General features: G+C 42.7%; 1 protein-coding gene across 18 annotated transcripts in view; it reads right to left on the bottom strand.

Moving 5' to 3' along the window:
* Positions 1-222: 222 nt before the first annotated feature.
* The window catches only part of CTCF (CCCTC-binding factor), a 35,828-nt gene continuing 12,048 nt past the window's right edge, over positions 223-24,002 (bottom strand). For 6 of the 18 annotated variants that reach the window (XM_086758312.1, XM_086758317.1, XM_086758318.1 and 3 more), the window contains 11 exons: positions 23,095-23,221; positions 11,237-12,029; positions 10,405-10,575; positions 9,384-9,517; positions 7,820-7,940; positions 6,837-6,986; positions 5,278-5,438; positions 4,676-4,858; positions 4,149-4,284; positions 2,796-2,963; positions 223-1,803 (listed from right to left, as the gene is read on the bottom strand). In XM_086758312.1, coding sequence (XP_086614438.1) covers positions 1,622-1,803; positions 2,796-2,963; positions 4,149-4,284; positions 4,676-4,858; positions 5,278-5,438; positions 6,837-6,986; positions 7,820-7,940; positions 9,384-9,517; positions 10,405-10,575; positions 11,237-12,029; positions 23,095-23,148 — 2,253 coding nt within the window. In that variant the 5' untranslated portion in view covers positions 23,149-23,221 and the 3' untranslated portion in view covers positions 223-1,621. Of the gene's footprint in view, positions 1,804-2,795; positions 2,964-4,148; positions 4,285-4,675; positions 4,859-5,277; positions 5,439-6,836; positions 6,987-7,819; positions 7,941-9,383; positions 9,518-10,404; positions 10,576-11,236; positions 12,030-15,468; positions 15,545-22,914; positions 23,072-23,094; positions 23,222-24,002 lie in introns of those variants that run through there. The other 12 variants (XM_086758327.1, XM_086758326.1, XM_086758324.1 and 9 more) reach the window with 8 other exon arrangements.

Genomic DNA, 24,002 nt, shown 5'->3' with positions numbered 1-24,002 from the left:
ATGTGCACACTCACCTCGGCCGGCACAGAGCAGCACACCGTGATTTAATGTCACGGACACCTCGCGTTCGGCACAGGGTAGGGGGGAGATCCACAGCAAGAGAAGAGCTGGGGCCTGCTACAGGCGTGCAGCATCCTTCCAGGAGCAGCGGCTTTACAGACTGGAGATCACCGCCAGGTCCCGCCGTTGATACACAAAGAAAGCAGCCAGTGAGCACACATGTTAATCCATTATTATTTATTAGCTGTACAGCAGTATATTCTCCTTCCCAGCTTTCAAACCCCATTACATATTTTATAACAGTATTTTTTTTCCCCGTGTTGGCTTCCTAAAATAATGAAAAATATCACACAGTACAGCTAAGTACAAAAATGCATCAACCTAGAGTCTGATAGCTAAACTGATAGCTCTCTTAAAAGCGATACATAGAAGAAAAATTTGTTTGAAATCAGCAAGACGGAGGCTCTATAAAAAGCTTACATATTTTAACATGTGACAGTTCATATACAGGCATCATTTGTATTTCACATTATTCCTTTTTTGTCTTTTTCAGATATCCAAAATTGTATAATTACTGACCTATTAAAATTTCCTGGCCCAGGTTTTGAGGGCTGCAGTGACCCACTTATAAATCACCGCTTCTGCCTTAACATAGGATTCATAAACACAAAATACAACTACAGGATAGAGCAAAGAAAATGTAGTCGTGAAATTATAACTCAAAAAAGAAGGTTAATTATACATGTTTCAAACGCCAGTTCTGTGTGCTTCAAAACCAGATTTCACATGTGGGTTTCTCTTGTTCTGCCAGCAATAGTCTGGGTATGTCTCGTCTCTACGTGATTGGTTATCAACAGCTCTTCCAACATTTACACTCTATCAATCCTCTTGTCACTTAGTTTGAAAGGAATTAAAATACTGGGGTTTATTTAAACTGCATTTTTGCATACCTCTTAATTAATGGAAAAAGATTAAAATGTAAAAAAAAGTTATTTACAAGCTTGACCATTACAGAAATGCTTTGCAGAAAGCAAAGCATATTAAGGACAGAAACCAGTTGGAGCATGCCAAAACTACCGTGTGCAGCCGACTTGGAGAACCGGAGCTAGTCAGTGGGGAAAAGCAAAAAAAAAAAAAAAAAAAACATTTTAAAAGTCTAGAACCCTCCCAAGTCTGCATTTACAGTTAAAAACACTACTGAGAGAAGGAGGCTCGAGGACTCTGGGAACTGGAAGTGCAAGTCCGGAGTGGTTTACCACATACTCTAGTCAAGGCTTCCACTTTTGTGTATTAAAACTCGGTGCATGTAAACACGGCCCTTGGACCAGCTTTACGATGCAGTTCAGAGCAAAAACTAAATCAAGCATCTCACAGGAAACCCTCAAGGACTCCAAAATATTTCCTAATGTTCCATGATCCTGTAATGCTAACATAAAACAGCAAGTTCTAGTTAAATCACATTCTAACATCATTTTGAAGTTTTATTTCCCAGTATGTTTGGTAAAATGGTCTAAAATGATGCATTTCCCAAAGCCAAGAAAAAAAGGTAAAAGGAAAAATAGATTTGAGCCGCTTAAACACAGCCCAGGCCAGTTCAGTCAGCCAGCGTGGTCTTCCTCCATCACCGGTCCATCATGCTGAGAATCATCTCAGGAGTGAGGTCTCCATTGGGAGCTTCCACTACAGCAGGCTGAGCTTCCTCCTCTTCCTCTACTGTTTCCGCATCGGGTTCTTTCTTTACTTCAACTATAATATTTTCAATTTCACCAGTATTCTGGTCTTCAACCTGAATGATTGCTGCAGCTAGAAGGGCAGAAAACAAAGCAGGAGGGTGAAAATGAGATTTTTTAACTGCTTCCAGAGCTGATGTGCACACGCACCGGGTAACTTTCCAGTGGACACTTAAGATTCTCCCATGGGAAGGGAAGGTGAGGCCCACAATTAACATTCCCACATCAGCGGGGAGCGATTCAGCCTGCCTCAATCCAAGTATCAAGCATCTATTTCCTTGCGCCTGTATGAAGATGTGCTACCACTACAACAGCTCCAGGATACCTTTAGACATTAGGACGCTATTCAAACAATGGATTTTGTAGAGCACTCAACAAACAAGATCGTATCGACGTATGTGCATAAGGCAAAACTTTAAATTCAGGGGAATTCAGTGACACTAGTGATGAATTCAGCATAATTTTCACAGGCTGTAACTCTAGGAAGGACACAGGCCACACTTGCAGCACTGAGCAGCCAGGGAAGCCGCTGGGGAAGTCACTACCCATTGAAGGAATAAATTTGCCCTTCCTGCTTTGTTCCTAGAATCTATTTACTTATGCTTTGCACAGTTACTGATGTCTATTCTTACTGAGAGAACCCTGTAGAGTTGAAACAACATGTTCCAAACTACAGGCCTGAGTCACGTTCATTTACGGTAATACCTACAAAAGTCTATGAAGGTAAGAACACCGTGGCGATTGTGCCAACCGTACATTAGCAGAGACACTGCAAGTGCTGCAAAAAGCAGTTTGCACATCTATGAAATGCAATACTACTACAGAAAAAAATAAAGTCCTCTCCTTTTAGCACGGTCTGAAGCGGCTATGTTCCCTCATGACCAGGAAACCCTTGCAACAAATTTCATACACAAGGGGAGCTCTTAGCAAAGCAGGGACAAGTACAGTTATCTACTTTTTAAATCGGCTCACTTGAGGGGAGCAGTTCTCCTACAAGAACTGCCAAATCCAAGCAAAAAGAAGCTCAAGCAAGTAGCGTAGCTTAAGCTTCAATTAGTGACTTACGCTGAGATTGTTTTGGTTGGGTGGCAGCTTTGCCTGGTGGTCTTCCTCTTCGTTTCTTACTGGGAGGCGGTGCAGGAGCCTCCTGCTCCACTTCTGGTTCAGCCTCAATTTCTACTGCTGTCTCCTCCTCATCTTCATTATCATCCAAATCTGGTTCAGCATTTTCCTCTGTAAAAAACATGATTATCAGATAAGTCTTCAGTTTAAACAACAATGAAACACATCCATCTACAGAGAACCACCATCAAATCCTCACCAAAAAGGAGTAAACTCTGAGGGGAAAGAGGCCTTTGATGAGAAGCTGGTGGCACAGACTGTTAGTCTGTTACTCTCACACTACAGAGAACAAGTTGTCTTTCAGAAAGCAAAAGGGAACATAATTATCTTGGGTTATGTGATAAAAGCTCCTCCACACATCCACAAAGGAGCTCAAAGAGACAACAGCAGGAGGGCAACCAAATAATGCACTGCTGGGCTATTCCCAAGCCCATCAAAGTCCCACCCGCACAACCCAGAGGAGCACAGGGGCACACAATGCAAGGTGGGAACCCAAATCAACGATTTCTGAGGAACAAACGTTTTGTCCAGGCCACTCTCAGGAGAGCCATCAGCCCCAGCATCCAGGTGTGAAACTCACCACGAGTCACTCAGAGCAGCTCTCCAGACCACCTTTCAGACCAAGGGGTATGGGGAATTACTGGCTAGGAGTGGGATGCATAATGGGATGCCGGGGAAAGGCAGCTTTGGACCACACAGGACTACTTATGCACTTAGGGAGTGGCTGAGGTGATTTGGAGAAGAGTAAGTGTGGGAAAACAGAGGGGCAAGAGGACAAAAGGGGTCAGTTGCAAATAAACAGCAACACATTAGGCGTGAACATGGCCCTGCAAACAGCTTGCCATACTTTTCAGGGCCATCAACATACAATCCACCAACTCCATGTTTCCCAAGACCTCTCTTCAGAGGCAGGACAGGTCTAATACAATCTATTTTGCAAGGCCCTGTCTACTGAAACACATCTGTGAAGTGGAAGACACCACCAGCTCCCTGATCCTTTAATCAGCTCAGCAGGCCCTTCACAGCAGCCCATAGATCGCCAGCACCATCTCCACCACTCTCTGGGATGCTGCCAGACTTCCACCATAGAAGTAGCCAAGCTACTCAGCAGAATCTATACTATCCCTGACAGGCAGTCACCTCTGCACTTGGCCACAAGCTGTCATTTTTTGCTTGACAACTAGATAAAAGCCTTTCAAATGTCAGAAGAAACTTGCAGAAAGGGCAAACTAATAACCAAGGAACACAGTGAGTCACAGGCCTGTAATCCTCACAAGGTACCGAGCTGTTTCTTACCACTATCAGAGGAATCTTCTTTCTTAGACCGCATCTTTCTCTTTCGGCCACGTTTGCCCTTCTTTGTCTCTCCTCCATTCTCTCCTTCCCCACCATCTAGGCCAGAACAATTGTCAGCATGTCTGGCCATTGTGTTCTACTCAGTGGAAGAGGAAAAAAAAAAAAAACACAACAAAAATTATAACGTGCATTGAATCCTAGATCAGATATTCTGGCTCTGTATTTTCAAACACATTTTCTGGTAACTTTTTTTTTAAAAGAAGACTATAGAGAGGAAATGGGTAAACTTCATTAACTTTTATTGATAAAACTGCATTTTCATATTGCTCATGTGCTATACTAATTCTGAATTATACGAAGTCTCTCCCTGCTCCTTACTTCTCAGAGAGAAGAGCTCTATTTAAAAGGTCAGTACTGTGCCTTGTAGCTCAACCACCTTTCATTTGGGGTAGCACGTTCCCCTCCCCTTGGTTAAATGCCTCATTCCACCCCAAAACCCCACAACTCAGAACAGTATATTCCCTTACCCTGCGAGTGAATGTTTTGCCACACTTGGAACAGACAAAGGCAGCAGGGACAAAGTTGGGATCGTGGTATCGTTTGAAGTGCATATCAAGGAGCTGTTTCTGACGGAAGGTTTTATCACAATGGCTACAGGCATAAGGCTTTTCTCCAGTATGGGTCCGTTTATGCATGACCATGTGTCGCTCCTGACAGGGACAAGCAAGACAGGAAGAGTAACGTGAGCACTCGGACATATGGGTACAGAAGAGCAAGTTTTCAGTTAAACAGAGGCCAAAACTTTATCCTTGATATTAAGGAAAGGATGATTCCACAGGAATGTGAGATTATCTTGATTGACAGCATATTCAGTCCTAACTATTTCCATCCTATGTGGACTCTCATCCCTTTGTCAACAGCTACATCAAGACTGTGACTTAGAAGGTACTCTCCACAGGGGAGCACTACACTATCAAGAAGCAAAGGCCACTGAACTTTCCTTCACACCCTGCAAATGATCTAGAGAGCTAATGTGATCTTGACAGCTGGTCAAACAGTTAAGATTTCCACCTCGTATTTTTAGCTCCTGTTCTAAGGCTCATAAGGGATGACAATCCCACCAACTTACCTGTCTGCATGCATAATCGCACTGGTCACACTTGAAGCGCTTCTCATTCTTGTGAGACTTTTGATGCTGTATGAGGGCGTATCGCTCATGAAACACAGCATCACAGTAGCGACACTTCTTGCCCTGCTCGATGTAGGAATGCTGCTTTCGCAAATGGACACCTGGGAGCAAAAGAATCAGAGGCTTTAATCACCATGGCTTTCCAAGCAGGAAAGACTAACCTACAGTCCCCTCAGCAATCTCCCTTCACATACTCTTGAGCTTAAGTCAAAACAGTGAAATAGTTAATTTAGGATTCTACCAAAAACCTAAGACACTCAATTAAAAGCAACCAGAACAATTTCTAGACAGAAAGGTCTTCAATAAAAACTCCATCAAGTTTTTCCACAGGATTCTGGATTTGGTTATTAGCAGGCTGTGCTGATACAGTATACTTGCATTTGATAACATAGGATTGTCAAACTGAAGTGTCTTATGGACTGCTGTGTTTAAGACTACTCCGAATTGCCGAAGAAGTCCGATATAGCCAGAAGCCAGGTAATATGCTAGGAGAAATAGAATTTTCTGCAGGATTAGAAGTCAGAGCGACAGGGCTAGAAGGCAAAAGGGATACCAGCAGATAATCCGACAAAGGTTTTAGTCACTTCTTTAAAACCCTCCAACTAAGAGCATACCACAGCTGCACAAGGTAGCTTAGGGTAGACTAAAGTATTATCAGAAGAAAAATCCTTCATAGCTAACATACATTTTCCTCTGTTGTAAATCAGCTCGTTTGCTCCTGACATCAACTGACTGCCATCCTCTCAAACTGCCTCTCACTGTAGCGCTTTACACTTGTCTGTATTGGAAGGGAGCCTGCCTTCCCATTACTTGGGTGATATTCTGTTTATAGACAGAAAGTTCTGCCAAATCATGGCTTCTTCCTTCTCCTCAGCTGCTCTGGGAGTGATATTATTTTTCACCTTCTTGTAGAACATAAAAAAAAAGAGCACTTGCCTATTGGATTCACACTGGATACTGCTCACTAGATCGACACTCTCTCACTGCAAGGACTCAGGGCAACTCAGCCTCTCCTACCCTGTCTATGGCACTTGGCTCCACACCCCAGAAAATTAAACCACTTGGTCTAATTCAAACATTTTAGCTTGATGAAAATATCTCTGCATGAAACTTAATGGCCTCCCAACATGCAGGAGGTCAAGCCAAATGATCTTTTGGTTTTTTCAGATCCCAATCTGTATGCAGCTGTAACCTCAGTCCAAGTTCAATAAGCGCCTTGCATCTACAGGCCTGACAGCAGTAACTTGCCTCATACATGTGGAAAACATTCCACCTTTTCAAATAATGAAAAGAAACTGAAAATCATCATAGTTTGCAGCAACTACTGTAAGCTAAAAGTGGTATTACCAGGCACACATCTAAGCCTGTGCTTCGTTTTGTGCAGTTACCAGAACTATTAGGTTAAAAAAAAAAGACAGCAGTTGGGTTATGTGAACTCTAACTCTGGAAAAGGGTTTTGCAGAATCCTCATCAAATGTCCACTTCTGCGAGATACATACCCAAGTCACTCTTTCTCGCTATAACAGTATCACAGTGAGGACAGTGAAATTTGGCCACATTCTCCGTGTGCTTCTGCAAAATGTGCATCTTCATGGTACCACTCTGAGTGAAGCGAGCATGGCAGATGTAACATTCATATGGCTTCTCTCCTTCAGTAGCAGAAGGAAAAAAATAGAAGTACTTTTATTAAAAAGAAAACTCACCAAGAAGCCGCACCAAAACAACTTCCCAGAAACTTGTAACAGACAGCTGATAGAAACAGCAACTCTAGAAAGAGCTCAGATGTCTCTTTCTCTAAAGTTTTAACTCCAACATACATCTTTCTACCAAGAGACTCATGTTCAATCTTCAAGCAAATGAGTTACATCCCTAACTTTACTCTGAGAAATGCATGGAGACCTACACACAGGCTGCTAGAAGACAGCATGTGGCACCAGACTTTGAGGTGTGGGGGTTCTGAATGCTCATGTATACATTCACAGGCATTCCGTCCCCCCCCTTCCATTTTAGCAATATGATTAACTCCAGCAACATCCTGTGCTAAAAAATTGTTACTTCTATTGAAGTATGAAAGCACGATAATACTTCTGTCTTTATGAACTGCATGTATGAGATGCTGTTGCAATTACACTCAAGCATGAAACTGTAAACGGCTCTAATCTTCAACTGGAAGTGGAACACTGGTAACAGAAGAAGCTTCTGTTCATAACTAGAAGTGCCTGTATTTTATCACCTCACAATCAAACTGGAAATCAGAATCCTCCAAGCTCATTTCTCAGTACAGTAATTACTATCAGGTTATGCATTTACTAGCACACAATCATGGTGCTTTCTCTTTGGCCGCAGACTTTATAAAGGTTTTATATATTAAACTACAAAATAGTATTTCTTTTGCTGTTGAAGACTGTTAGCACACATTGTCTGCAGTCTCAGCACTCTGACACTAAAACAAACAATACAAGAAAAAACGTGGCATCAGTACCAGAGTGGGTCCTCATGTGTCTCTTCAGTTTGTAGGTATCCCTGCTGGCATAGCTGCACAAGCTGCACTGGAACGGACGCTCTCCAGTGTGAGAACGAATGTGGCGTTTCAATTTGCTAACCTGGAAAACAAGAGCAAGAATGAAGTTAGCATCGAGCAAGACAGATCGCGTGTTTTTATCTTGCCACTGAACCAAACAAGCACGTTACAATGCCGTTCTCACACTGCACATAGCCACTTGCTCCTGCCCACTCTACTTCACCTCCCAACCTCAATCCCAGTCTTGCTTTGATGCTTGTTCCCACATTCAGTGCAGCGCAATTTAGTCTTGTGCTCACCTTGCTGTTATCAACCATCTCAGCACCTGAAGACACTAACATTTCAAAGTACCCTGTAGAGACACAGGAAAATGTTCCGGGAAAGCACGCACCCAATGAACATTGCAGGGGGTTAGTGTCCCCTGTACAGTATATTTTTCTCCACAGGGTGCTTTCTTGGGTTGCCTCCAGTTACTTTGAGAGGGATAAAATAAATCAATTTCTTACTGAGAACAACAAAAATTTAGTTCAATAGTCAAGAAGGTGGCTTAATTCCTTTCCTCTCCTGCTTCCATTTAGAAGGTACAAACCCAGCTAAAAGGTCAGCATGAACAGAAATGTTAAGGCATTTTCTACTCCAGCCTGACCAGGCTACTTAATCACATATGTTGACAAAACACAGCATGAGCTCACATAAGGACCAACTTGGTTATTCTTTCCCAATTCACACTATGAAAAACCACTGCAACACAATTTATTCAGCACTCAAACCACAGGGCCTGGAATTACAGCACTGCAGCCACAGCGTGGGTAGGAAAAAAAAGCCCAAAACCCCTACTCAACTTCTCCCACTATAGCCTTCTTCCACCGCAGACATCCCGTTTTTTGTTTGTTTGTTTGTTTTTTTTTTTTTTAATTACATTGCTCATCATCTTGCTCCAATTTCCTATCACAACAGAAAAGCTGCCCTGTAGCAAGTAGCTATATTGCATAGTGGAGAGCATTTAAGGAAGGTTAACTTACTTGAGCAAATTAGACAATCATCCAACATTAGCAAAGCTACTTTCCACCAAGATTGAAGCAAAGGCTCATTAGCTTTGGCTCCAGTCACCTTAATGGCATAAACAAGTAACGCACAGAATGCACGCTTCTAAAACCAGAGGGTATCTCTAATCTGAAACTTCATCCTGCTGCAGCAAGGAGATGGCTGCCTCCTTCAACACGAAGCAAGTTAAAGTTCTTCTAATCATCATAAAGGCCAAGTAATTTAAAACAGAATGACAACTATTGTCTCCAAAGACGATTTCTGAGTATAAATGCTCTCAAACTGTTTTCTCATTAACTGAGGAAACCCCACCATTTGCTTCCAAGGGCAGACCTGACTTATAACTTTTTTTTTTTTTGCTCTGAGCCTTTTAAATAAATGGTCAAAGAGGAAATGCCTAAGAACAGTGTTTATAACAGATGGTGAACAAGCTTTGAAGCGTAAAAGGAAGTATTCAGTGCTGTAACAATTAATAACATACCTCCACACTAGCATAATCACACATTGAACACTTGAATGGTTTCTCATGGGTATGTTTGTAGCGGCGATGCCGAACCAACTCTCCACTGGTCACAAAGGCCATGTCGCAGTCTGGGCACTTGTGAGGGCGAGTACCTGATCGTTTGCAGCAAAACAGGAAGATGATGACACTCAGATTTAGTAGCAAAAGAAAACATTGGAGAGTTGTTTGGTTGGTTTTTTTTAAAAAAAAACTTAATTAACAACATTAATGTTCTGAAAGATTAGAGGAGCAAGTAGTACACAGGAGTCAACTTCTACACCTGTAACTAATGCACTGAAGACCTTAGACAATATCCTTTCAGCAAGGAAACAAACTTCTGTATTTGTGTGTCACTTGGTTATTTATAAATTTCAAACCACCCAGTTAGACATAAGTATGCACAGAAAACAAGGCATATGAATTAGACTTTCTTGGGGGAAAAGGACACAACAAGTTTAAATTTAATTACAGTTCAATTACCTTCAGTTTTATACTAGAAACTTAACTAAGGAGCAGCAGAAATATACCACAGTTCTTCGCCATAAGTTTTATTGGTTCAGTTTACAATCTGTTCCTTGGGGATCAGGTTTTTGGTTTTTTTTTTTTTGTTTTTTTTTTTTTTTTTCTCTCTCTCTATTTTCAATTCCCTTATGTTTAGCTCCAGCCTCATTCTCATCTTACTTTTCTGCCGCAGCAAAAAGCTTAGAATGCAGCTACCAACGTCCACGACAAACGGAACATTTTCTGCAGCTTCAGGTAATTTCAGATGGTGGCCAGGATCAGTTTTATACCTGTGCAGGGGATGAGCTTTGCACCTGACCTAGCCAGGCAGAAAACCTGTTCAGATGAGAAATCAATAGCAGCACTGCACAGTTTCTTCTTTTTTAGCTTGTTCCGGAAGTGGAATTAGGCAGATTCAAGATAGATCCACCTTAGTTTTCTACCTGTTCTAAAGACAGAGTAGATCCTACAAAAACAACATACGCAAAAGCAAGAGTACCTGTGTGAGTGTTAAGGTGGTTCCTCAGCAACGTGACTGTCCGGAAAGCCCTGCCACAGAGATGGCACTTGTGTGGTCTTTCATCAGTGTGGCTTTTCATGTGGCGGTCCAAGTTGGAACGACGTGGACAAGTGTAACTGCACAGCTCGCACTGGAATGTCTTCTTTACACCTAGCCAGGAATGAAAACATCTTTACTACTGACAGTACTGTGATCTACTGCATAACATAAGAGATGAGTAGGGAAAAGGAAAAATTCCTGGGACATGGAACTACTACAAGGAACCATCATGTACCGTTAAATCCAACCGCATATTCTTAGGAACAGTCATTGCTTGTGGCTGGCTTGGCTTCAGTTTTCATTACTATGCCAGCACTCAATGTTCCTTCTCCACTCTGAAAAGGGCTCCTCAAGTTACAGTCTTAAGAAAAAAAAAATCAAACATACCTATTGCTGTATTTTGCACCATCTAACCCTACCCAGCAGTTGGTTAGGAAAAACCCACAGAACTAATGATATGTTGGTTCCCAATGCAAACCACATGCACAGACCCTTACACATGCATTACAGCAAAGAGAAGAATCTTTTCAACAGCAGTTATATGGAAATACTACTGCCACAGCATCACACTTGAGGAAAATGAGCTCCTTTATAGCCTAGATGGAGGAGATGGGAGGTTTGCCCAAGAAACAATAGAGCTGAGTACTCTTACATGAAGATTAAGTGACACTGGACATATCAGCTTAACTCCCACTTGCATCTACTCAGTCACCTGTAAGGTCCCACCATAACAAATACATTTTCAAAATCCACATGCAGACAGGGAGCTTACCTTTCTTTTTAATTTTTGTTGGTTTAGGTGGCTTCATATTGCCCACCACCTTTTCTGCATTGACCTCAGACAACAAACCCTCCTGCTGCTCCTCTTCAAAGTCATACACAGAGACATCCACATCTTTGCCTTCCTCAGTGTAGCGAAGCTTACTCTTTTTGTTTTTCTTTGTTTTTTTGGCTGGTGGCTGATAGTCTGGATCTTTTTGCCAATTGGGATCTTCCTGTGGCTGAAGTTCACCTTGTTCCAGTGTTTCCACCTCACCATTAGCACCCACTTTCACTACTTGGAAGCCTTCTGGTAAAGGGAGGGTGTGACAGATCATGGGCTCTCCCTCTTGCAGGCCTCCTTTGGAAACCTCATTTTCATAAGCTCCCTGAAGTTCTTCTACAGACGTGGTGGCAACAGGTACAGTCACTGGTACAGGTACTTGGACCAGCTGAAGCTCACCAAGATTTATAGGCTGCTCTTCCATGTTAACAACCTGAAGCGTTATGATCTGTGTGTCATCCACCGTGGCCTCTGTTTCTTGAGGTACTGCGCCTTCCATTACTTCAGTCTTCATTTGAAGAAGAGTTGGATCCAGCTGTTCCATCATCACCATCTGCACACCACTGTTGACATCCTGCACTACTTCACCTCCATCTGTTTGGCTTGGTGGTATATGACAAGCATCATCCTCCTGCCCACCTTCACGGCGTCTTTGATAAGTTTTTCTCTCTTTCCCCTTAATAAACGTTTCCGATTCCTCCACAATAGCTTCGACTGCCTCACCTTCCATTTCACCTTCCTGCTGTAAAAACAAGAGAATGAATGCTGCACACCATCCAGTGTATTTTAACAACTGCACAAGCCCCCCAGAGAGACAAGTGGCCTAACTGAAAACAACCAGCTCAACAGCAGCAACGTACTGCAATCACATTCAGAAAAGAGGATTGGAGAACCGTAGGTTTCCACTAGCCTATCACCACTGTAAACCAAGGCAATCACAGAACGCTGCCTGAAGTGAGACAACTGTACCAGTTTCCTGGAAAGGAAGGAAAGCAAAGAGAAGAGATTGAGAAATGGGAACATGCATATCACAAAGGCCACAAATCCCACAGGTAAGATGCACAGCAGCATTATTCCTTATTGAGCTTGTTTAGTCACTTCACAGAGCTTAGCAATATCAGAAGCAGTCTTTGGCTACACATTTTAAAGGTACAAAAATAATATACTGTTAAAAGTAAAAAGCCAACCTTAAAGAATTACATTTGAGAACTGCAGAACTTTTCCAGGAAGAAAAAGCACTAAGAATTCAGCACAAGATCTTCAGCTTCACTTGTTACAGGAAATAGTAGTTGTTTGACATTAATATTTAAGCTTCTCTGAACAACAAAAATAAAAAGGACATAATCGAGTTAGTCAAGTATATCTCTCCTAAGTTCAGACTCCAAGCCTGGAGCTCAATTCCTGCTCCCACTTCTGGGCACCGCCTGGCCCCCGGGCAGAGGATGATGCACGGTGCCCTCTTTGGGCCAAATGAGCTGCAGCAGGCAGTCAAGGCTCAGGTAAAACTTTACTTCACCTTAAATGATGCGGACTCAAAGCTGGTGAACTCTAATGATTTCTCATGATAACCTGAGTTAAATCTACCCACATAGTCATAAACAAACAACAATACTGAAGCTCAGCATTTGGGTAGGCCTTAACTGTAACTCCGAAAAGAGCTGCATACAAGCATAACATTGAATTCTTTTTCCTCCTCAGACTACCCAGGCTTCTCCTCCGCACGCAGGGTAAAATATGAAATTCCTGTATTCTCATTCTGCAGGAAGGTTGTTTCAAGAGTAGTAATAGCTAAGAGGTTACCATTTTGCAGCTATCTTTTTCCCCAAGTGAAAACAGTAAAAGTCATAGTAAAGGAGTATTTCCTAAGTCTACCTCTGCTCTAGGTGGTTTACTTTGGAAAAACGAAAGCAGATTCCACAACCATATCAAACACATTCCCTGCATCAGGATCCAAGTTATTATATCCCTAAGCATTAAAAAGGTACCAAGGTCAATTTCACTGCCAAAACAAGTAACAAAAATGTCCATTTCCTTACAAAGCTTATGATAAGGTTCTGATTCCAATTCCAGATTTAATAAGAAACTTCCACATTTTCCTATTAGATGACTGGCCTCTCAGACCAGCTAAAGCAATCTATTTCATCCGTTTTGTGAAGAGAGCCCTTGCTTTAACGCTACTGCCTTTTGTAGTATCCTCCACTTCTGTTGTAAGAACAATATAGCTCATAGTGTTCTTCAGTCTGCTCAGACAAGGGACATCTATTAATGTGCAGTCTTGATATTCACTATGTCATGGGCAGCAGCAGTCTCCAGGGGGCACCAGATACCCAGAAATACTGACATATGGCTTCATCTGCACGCCCTGCAGGGATCCGGCCTCTCCTTCCCTTTACCACCCATCAGCTTCTCAAGTCAGAGCAAATCCATATGGACAAACAGCTGAAGTACGCAAGATGATGTAAGTACTTAACACTAGCCAGCAGGCGATCAGAACAGAGCACCAGTCTTTGGCCTACAGCAACTGCGAAACAATTGGAGCAAACCGTGTTTCAATTATCTCAAGTATTCGCAGAGAGAGAGAGAAGGAGAAGCCTTTTCAGGTGACCAAGTCTCTGAAAAAGAAAAGGAAGGACAGAGCTAAACAAACTACATGAACCTGGAAAATGGCTGGGGGATGCTAATAAAAGATTTAAGATGGAGGGGAAAAATGACAAAAGCCATCTGCAGAGCTAAAGCAATTCCATTTTGGCGCCTTGTAGAGGAACAGAGCGGAGGTCTGCAACCTTGCCACAAACAGCGCAGTTCTGAGCAGTTCAGGTGGGACTCTCATAAGGACCTTCACATTAACTGTCAACACCAAAGTTGGTAACAAGCCTGCCAAGTCACCTGAAAGCGAGCCAACAGGCCAGGATTTGCCAGCGTCCTGCAGAAGCAGATCCACTGGCAGAATGGTAGGAAGGCATTATCTCAGACTCGCACACCAGAAAAAACCTGTATCCATCAAGGAACAGGTCACACACATGAAGACTTTGGCTTATGGCTCACGCTGTCAGGAAAGTTTGCCAGCCTAGGCATGCAGGCTTACACTGAGACCAAATAAATGCCTGCAGGCAAGACTTAAGTTCAGAGGATGCTCACAATGAGGGGTGTACATGAGTGTGAAGCAAGGGGAACAACTCTTACAACTGTTCAGTAAAGGAACTAAGACACCCCTATTTCTTCCAGCTCCTCCTCTTGGAGATGCTTATCTCTCATCCTGAAGTAACCTGTCGCTACCGCAACACCCTCCCGCAGAAGGCAGCCCCCCGCAGCAGGCCCGGCGAGGCACGGCTGTCCTCCAGCGGCCAGCGACGCGCACTGCAGCAGCGCAGCCTCAGCCTCCTGCCACCTCCGCGTTCACTGCCCTCTACTTCATCCTGACCCGGGGCTCCTGCACGCCAAAATTCACCACCCGGACGAGCATTTACTCCTGCCTATTCCGTGCTATGCGCTACAGTCTGCTCCTCTCACTAAAAGTAAATTAATCTGAAAATGTCTGTTTTAAAATCAGCCTCTTGTCAGCTGGGAAAACGTTAACAGTATTTTAAAGAAAACAATAAGCTACTCCAGGATAAACAGTGTACCACAAAAATACAGAAATATACAGGAGTCTTGGTTGACATCTTAGCCAGCTAAAAAAAAAAAAAATGTTGTCCCACTGCAGAGATTTCTTCCCAAGAAAGTGTGGATTTTCAAATTAAAATTCATAACCTCTTTGGAGAGACTCTCCAGTTCTTGCTGCAGCGAGCTTTGCGCTGCCTGTCCACTTCACTTCTCAGTCATTCTGTCTTAAAGTATTTGCTAGCTTTTCTCCTTTCTCTTATTTTTTTTTTTTTAACCTAATCCTCCTTTTTCACAAAGTGGGTTTTAGAGAAAAGCTTTATATTTATTGGAAGAGTCACCAGAAGATACCATCAACTCACTGGATGTGATCCTGCAGCTTGCTGAGGATTTTCCACTTCCACTAATTTTAATAGAAGGGTATCTTCATCAACTTTTTACAGATTTACTCTCCTAGAAATTACCCAGCCAAGCTCTGAGAAAAAGGTTTCTGCTATTTCAGAGAAGATGTGTTGATCGCTACAACTAAGACCATTAGCAGAACACTAGGAATAAAAACTGCTGAACATGTTTTGTCTTACCATTCTCCCTACCTTCTATTTCTGGCTTTTATCTTCTGCTCTCTACCTACCTTATACCAATAGCTTAGCTCCACAATGACGGAATTTAAAAAGGAAAACAAAGCAGCAGGTTAACAGAAGATGATTTAGTAAATCAAGACTGAAAAAAAATGAAAGAGAAGAGCTTCCAGAAGAAGAGTGACCAAGGAAAGACCAAAGAACATCTGAAATCAAGACAGTCTTTACACATGCTTGCTCGACAGGCTCTACCAACTCAAAGAAGACGCACTGCGTCACTAAACAGCTCAATGCGCTGTCACAAGCCAGTTAGCCAGGTAAAAAGTTACGTCCAAACAGCAGACCTACGCTTTCTCAAATAATTGATGGGCAGCCCAACCAAAAAAACCTGAAGCAAGCAGAAATAAGATGGAGTATGCATTTGATTCAACTGACACCTTACGCAATGAAAGGAACCAAAAGGTTGCTTGAGAGAAAGCATTTTAATGCCAACAGCCCTACTAACTGCAGCACAGGAGAAAGCCTCAGCCTGACTACAATACAACTTTTTGCCATTCTGGGTCCCTTCCAAAAGCCTCACACTTAACCAGCAAAGCATTCAGCTTGAAGGTATAAAAACTCTTTAACATTCAGGAACATGATTTAAGAACACTTCCAGTACAGTAAGGCTGCTAAAACTCACCACATCAACAAAAAAAGACTGAGCATTCAATTAATGCAGTTCTGTAACAGCATTAATCTTAACTGTAGGAGCATTAAAGACAACTTGCTGTAGATGTCAATGCAGACAACACAAGTCCAGAGAGATGTTTATATATTAGGATGGGTAGTGCCACTGCATGCTTTTCTAGCTGGGTTATTTATTATAAAGCTACTATCACAAAGAGGCATTTGCTTGGCTCTCAGTCAATGTTAAAAAAAAACAAACCCTGAATTGCATCAAGCTTCATGGACCAAATAACTGCAAAATTTTCTTTTTTTTTTTGCCAAACAAGGCACAGTCTCATTAAAAACTGTGGGACATTCAAAGCAACTGAAAAGCAAATTTAGTGCTGTAATATAAAGTCCACTGGAGGAAAAGAAAAAAGTCAGAAAAAAAATCAAAAGAAACAATGAAGTCAAATGCTAGCTGTCAATAATTTTTTTTGGCATTTGTAAAACAGTATCAGCAACTACATTAGTGCAAGCAAAAGAAACTCATCCTCTAACACATTCAGACTTTGAACTCAAGTCAATCCACGTACACAGCCCACTCCAAAATTGTCATGGCTTTGACACTTAGGGATTAGCCACTTATTGAAACTGATAGGGGAGTGGAAATAAAGCATTATGTTAAACCATGGGAGACTTACGTTTCTCTCGCATACCCTGTAAACTTAAGAAAGCTGAAGGGAGGAAGAAGCAAAAACTTCACCTGAGTCTACAGTTATGCAGTATTTCTGCCACCTAAAACAAGAGAAACACTTTTAAAAAGTGCATCCAACAGGACTTATGGACAATTTTTCCCCTGCTTGCAGTCAGTATGTATGACTAAGTATTTCAGAACATTAGCAGATACAAAGTAATTGCAGGAGTGCTTGGCTGTTCTCCCTCTCCATCATGAAATACCTTACGTTTCTTCTGAAAAGCCTTCCAACCAAGCACAGTCAAAGCTAACGCAGTTTAACAGGTACACAGCCTTTGCATGTCCTTCAGTAGAACTTCCCTGGTAAGAGACAGGCATGGCACAAATGGGACTTTCTAAAGCAAACAGACCACAAAGCACTGCGCATAGCCTTTCCTAGCACTGCTCTTAACTACTCTCCACAACTGTCCCCAATCTCCTCGGCACATCAGTAGCACCCCTAGAGGGGCAACAAATCCAGAACGTGAACTGGGTGTATGTGCAACCTCTTCTCACAGCTCCCGTTTCAAAGCACACCAGTTCTTGTTCTCCACACCATGTGGCACTAGAATCAAAAAGTCCTGACAGAAATGGGAGAGCAGTAAGAGCAGCTCTGTGTAGGGCCATACACCCCCAAAAAAGTTCGTTAGCTTGGTCTTAGCAGTTCACAAACATAGCTATAAAGCTTTTGAACTCAACGTGGTTCTAGGAGGAGTTCAGCCATGGCACTATACTCAAGAGGCTCAGCTGGATCCCAAGAGGCAGCTGTGCAGCAAGCCAAAGACCCACAGGTTATCTAGAACCCACATTACATACACAGAAACTGAAATTTCATAATAGACTCTTGTCCATTTCTGTTGCTAACTGCCCACAGAAATACAAAAGATTAATAGGGGCATGTCGTGGTTTTGTTTAGTGGGGGGGGGGGGGGCTAAGGTGGTAGCTTCTGTAGGAAACTGCTAGAAGTCGCTCCCCTTTGTTCAGTGGACTCGGCTGGGCCTAGGGCGGACCCACTGCTGGCCAAGGCCGAGCCGATTGGTAGCAGAATGTCCCGTGATAACGCCTCTGTGATAACGTATTTAAGTAGGGGAAAACAGAAAAAAAAAAAGAGAGAGAAGAGAAGATGTGAAGAAGCTGAGCAGGAGCAGAGGCGCAGAGGGGGAGGCGCAGGCCTCATGGGCCTTGCAGGCCTCACCCTCTGGCCTCTCGCCAGGCAGCCGACTGGGCCCAACTCGGTCCAGCCCGGCTGCAAGAAGTGGAGAGGAGATGAGAAGTGAACAAGATGTAAAAAGGATCCTGAGACATCTGCCAGCCTGTTGTGAGGAACGGCTGCAGACGCCAAGGTCAGTTCAGAAGGAGGGGGAGGAGTAATGCGGCTCCTGGCCAAGATTCCCCTGCAGCCTGTGGTGACGACCATGGTGGAGCAGGTTGTCCCCCTGCAGCCCATGGAGGTCCACGGAGGAGCAGAGATCCACTTGGAGCCCGTGAAGGACCCCATACCGGGGGAGGTGGATGCCTGAAGGCAGCTGTGGCCCGTGGAGGGCCCGCTGGGACAGCTGTTCTAGAGGGACTGCACCCGTGGAAGAGATGACCCACGCCGGAGCAGTTCCACGAAGGACTGTGGCCCGTGGGAGGGATCCCACACTGGAGCAGGGGAGGAACGTGAGGAGTTCTTCCCCCGACCATGAAGCAGCGGCGTAAAACAACATATGATGAACTGACTGCAACCCCCATTCCCTTTTCCCCCTCCTGTGCCGCTCGGGAGGGGAAGGTAGTAGAGATAATGTTAAGCCTGGGAAGAGGGAGGGGTGGGGGGAGGTTATCTTGTTCTCTGTCTCATTATCCTGCTGTTTGTAGTAATACATGAATAGTTTTCCCCAAGTCGAGTCTGTTTTGCCCGTGACGGTAACTTTAAGGATTTCTCCCTGTCCTTATCTCAAACCTCGAGCTGTTTTTCCTTATATTTTCTCTCCCTATTCTCTCAGAGTGTGGGGGGAGTGAGAGAGAGACTGCGTAGTCTGGTCCGATCGGGGCTGAACTACGACAGGGCAGAGTTACTTAAGCATCTACAAAAGTTGTACAAAAGCTTAAGAATTCTGTGTTTAATTCTTTAGGAATAGGTGGAAAATGGAACCAACTTTTTCCCCCCCATTTTTTTTTTTTTTGAAAGAGAAGTCTAGGAATGTCAAACTACTTGACAATGCTCACAAAACTTTAATGAACAGGTAGCACCCATTCACAACTTGGGATGGGATACTTTCACAGTGCTATCATATGCAAAACAAAAAAATTTACTACTGACAGCAGAAACTAGAAAACTGGGTAAGTTTATTTTATTAAGTAATTTTCTAAGGCTGGAAACTTAAAGCTATTGCTTGCCTACTGCACTAAATTCCATCTCCACTTGTTATGATTGCTACACCCATCTCCAGGTGTTCTCATTTCCTCCTTGTAACTTAACAACACTGTCACTGGAAAAAAAAAAAATCAAATATACTACTTTACAAACATCTGACAGCCTTAATTTTTTTTTTTTTAAAAGAAGGCACAATTACTTTCAGAAGCATTTTAGCATCTCAGAGTAAGGAAAAGGAAAATGAAGAAACCAAGAGTGACAGAACTTCATCACGGGTTAATAAATGCTTTTTCTGTGTATGAAAAGGGGCCCGTCAATGTGAAAAAGCCCCCAAGAAACATGTAAAAAAGCTGCAAGAATGACAGCTGCAACTCAGAGTTGTAGAAGTATGGTTTCCTTAAGTACTGACCCTGCAAATGGACTGGTGGCAGCCAGCTCTGACAGCGTTTGAAGTCCTGTTGGTGGTTACCCAACCAAGATGACTGTGCTGGAAGGCTGGCCTCCCTAACCAGGGCAGGGAAAAGAGCACATTCTTCCAGAGAGCAATTCAAAGCTTTTAAGGGGATCCCTACACTGAGTCACCTTCTTGAGGAACCCACCTTTCTTCACCATCAACCAGACAGGAGACCAGATTCTTAACTTGTATAATGGTTTAAAAATATCTAAGACAGGAAAACACAGCACTACTTTCCAAAAGAGCTTCTCTCACCTTTTCCCTTCCCTTGCACTGATAGAATAATTCACTCACCATAATGAATTCAATCGAGAATTAATTCCAGCTGAAAACTAATGCAGGAAAAAACAGTTAATTATGGCAGAACATGTTCAGTTCCTGATCTGATTGTCCACACGAATGCTTGGACAGAGAGAGGTAAGCCAGCAGGTTAAGGCTGCCAGGGCCACCTTAAAGCTCTAGGCAAACCACAGCACCAAGAATCTTGTGTCCCAGAAGCTAGGTGGCTACACTGAGCTGCGTCCCTCTGCTTTGTGCCATCCTGCCACCCACCGAGCATGCACTACAGTGAAGCTGCTCTCTCAAGCATCCTGCAACCCTCTGGGTCACAGCCGGTTTGTGGGTGTGTTCCTGTTTAAGGTCAATAGCATTTAACCATGATCAAACCCCCACAGTACTATTTTATTCAATTAGTTGTCAACTGTGAACTAAAGTTACCTTTTACTTATGTTTATGTGAAGGTAGCAGGCTTTGGGCTAGATGTTATCAAAAGTAATCTCTACCTTTTACCCTCAGGAACTCCCAAGACCATAGCTAAGCTATCTCCCTGGCTACAGGACACTCATCACCCACAGGTAGTGTGGTGTACAATTAGAATCAAAATGCATTCCATGACATTTCCACAACTACCTCCAGCCCTTTCCCATCTCCTCTCCCTTTTATTTTTTTCCTCTCCTTCTGTAACCTACAAAAGTAATCTTCCCAATTGCTGCTCCTGCCCAGAGATCTTAGCAGAGCTCTTTCAAACATTCATCACATCTCACAAAATAATCCAAGGTGATGAGAACCTTCAGTCAGCACTGACCCTTATTTTTCAGTCAGCGAGTAGCACACACCTGTGGTTTTCTGCAATTACTCAGGATAAAGTTAACCTGTTACTTTGGACCAAGAACTCAGGGGAAGACGTGTGCAAGATATGAAAACAAAGTATATACACACAGGGTCCCTCAGCAAGACAGAAGGAAACTCAATTCTGTATCTTTCCTCAGCTGTTTGCAGAACAAGCTCCCTCTTAATCCTTACACCTGACAGTGGCAAAAGGCCCCAGAATCACAGCTCTTCCAGAGCCAATACCCCCAATTCTGCCGTAATAAGCTGTAGCCTACAATGGAGAGGAAAGCATAATACAATAACATCAACTGCTTGACAATGGCATTGTGAAGAAAAATAAATCACTGCAGCTACTGACAACAAATCCCACACATAGTTAAGTCACTTGGGCTACAACTAACTTTTAACTTGACATGCTAAGCCTTAATGAAGAAGGTGGAAGTATTTCAGCTTTATTTCTAGAAGTACAATTTTTTCCTTGTTTTTCCTTTATAGATTTGGAGAATTAAAATTCTATTGAAAAGATTGTAAGGACAATTTTAAATATTCTCGTTCTTAAATCTTTTTCCGTTCTTCCTTAATTTCTCCTTCTTAATTCTTTTACATTTTAGTTTTAAATTTTCCCTCTTTCTTCCAATAACTGCTAATGCTGTCTCACTAGATGACACTAGCGCTTTAGTCACACACAGAATTCTCTTAGTTAAAGTGAGAAAATGTGAATTAAACATTTCCATATCAACCTTTTTAAAAAAATATTTTTAAATGTTTCCCTTTTAATATATTAAGAAAGGTATGTTATTTTGCTAACCTGACAGTTCAAATCAGAAGGACAAACGTTTTATCAGGTGTAAAATACAGAAAGATTTACACTTTAAAAGCAGCAGTCACAGAGGAATTCATTTTCAGCTGATGCTGGACCATAAAACTAATGTCTCTCCTTTTTACAGTTCTTCGTAATATAAAAGTGATGAAGGAGCTCACAAAAGACCCCTGGAACACTTGAAGGTAATAAAATGAACAATGGAAAAACTATTTCAGATTAAAACAGCCCGTAAATCCCACTACTGAAAAAAATCAAGTCTAACATTGTAGGTAGATGCTGGGTGGGTTGGGGGGAGAGGTGTTTCTTCAAAATCAGGCTGACCAGAGCACGACTCTTTGGCCATCTGATGCAGCATCACATGATATCAAAATGGCAACATCAGACACTACCACACCTGGAAAGAGACCAGTGCAACAAGTTTCATGGCATTCTGGAGACTTCGTAATAAGCTACAAGGATTTGGATTTTGTTTTCCTCTAAAGCTTAATCTAGATGAATAAGTACCCAAGAACAAACTTTTGGGGAACAGCTATTCCTTTCATCTTTGCACGAGTACTCATTAGCTAACGACACTGTGCCTGGACAAGGCAATTCAGGCTTCAAATCAGAGGAGCAGGAAGCGCTCATCCCCGGGACGGCAACACGGGTCCTACCCCTCGAACAACAGCTGTCCACACAGTCACCCCACAAATTACACCCTGTTGCATACAAAGCAAACTGAAGTCAGTGCTAGTCAGCTTAATGTCAGGTTGTCAAATGCAGAGGTGTAGCCTACTGCTGTTACAGCCAGGACAGGAAATTCCAGGAGAGTTTTGGAAACACCTACGGCAGAAGGGTGGTGGACAAGACAAACTCCCGGAGCCTAAATTAAGTCATCCTTGCTTCTGAATCACAGAGAAGTTCATCTGAATTAGTAAGTGTTGGAAGAGATGTAAAGAGAACCAGACACAGGTGAACCCTAGACAGTGGCCATCATGCTGAAGCTTTAAGCAGTTTAATCCATTTTATAACACATCTAACTCATTTGGACTCATGTTCCAAATATTATCATACACTGAGCCCTAGAAGTGCCATTACAATCAACTTTCAAAGTAGATGGAAGAAAAAAACCCGCAAAAGGCACTTGACCTTGGACGAGAAAACTTTTCCACCAGAATTAAGGTCTCATTTTCAAACACACTAACTCTGCCAGAGAAGCCATCCCTACCTTTAAACTGCCCACTCCTTCCCACCCACACCACCCCAACTATTCCTCCTGTTAATGCAAGTGTTTCTAAGACTGCAGCTAGCTGGTCAGGAAACTAATCCAGGCCAGAACTCACCCAGACAAAAAGATACTTATTTCCATCCAAACCAGCTCTCTGGTGTGCCCAAACACTCAGGCCAGCCAAAAGAGAAGCAAGGCAAGAGGGTTTCTTCCAGCACAGTGTAAGCTTTAAGTGTTCAGGAAACTACTGCCTCGGCATGGAACGCATACCACACTTTAAAACCCCTTAATTTACATTTATGTTCTTGACGCTTCTGCACTTCTGCCTGGACTGATTTGTTCTCTTCATGCTGGCTATTCTTCATGCAGCTCTTGATGTCAGACACACTCTGGAACAGAACAGATGAGTCGTACTAGTGAAACTACATAAAAGACAAAGGGAAGAGAAGGGGGGGGGGGGGGGGGGGAATAAAAAGCATTGTTTGAATGTTTAATGCTTGTTTAACAGAAAATGTCTAGTCCCACACCTCTAAGAGTAGCACTGATAATTGCTTGAGGACCCCTTCACTTACCAAAAAAGCCTTAAACAAAACCAAAACAGTATTTCAGTTGGCTTTAACCTTTTCACCAAGAAGAATAAATGCATTTTACAAACTCTTCTCTCTACCTCTCCTCAAACTCTACAGCACTTACAGTTCTCAAAACCTAAAACTCTGTATGCCTCATGTATTAAGAGTGCAGTATGATATTTTAGAGCTAGTTATGCCTACTTCAGACAGCCTTTTTCTCTTGTGCTGCAAAATACCAAATCACAACACCAGAGTAGTTTTTATTGTTAAAGGAGGGTAAATTAGAGCAAGTATGACCCATTACATGCTGTCAATGCAGCAAGTAACACTATCAATGCAGTAACAAAATCAGCTCTAACAGACTTCTAACCTTGTTACTGTGAGGAAGAACAGTCCCAGCTTGTTGAAGAGTTGTGAAGCTAGCTTCATTACCCGTATCAATTAAAAGCTTAAAATATTCACATTTACAGAACTAAAGTGTTTGTAAGACAGCACATTATTTCTCATCTGTAATTCTTTTCAGTCCTCAGTGTGCATACTTGCTAAAAACTCTGGGAGAACAGTAAGCAACTCCACAGGAGTAATTCTCAAGCGAGGCACAAATTCTTGCTGCACTCAGTGATGCGGGCCAAAC

The sequence above is a fragment of the Chlamydotis macqueenii genome, chromosome 13 (genome assembly GCF_036417535.1).
Source record: "Chlamydotis macqueenii isolate bChlMac1 chromosome 13, bChlMac1.mat, whole genome shotgun sequence".
NCBI lineage: Eukaryota > Metazoa > Chordata > Aves > Otidiformes > Otididae > Chlamydotis > Chlamydotis macqueenii.
This window is presented reverse-complemented; position numbering and strand designations above follow the sequence as displayed.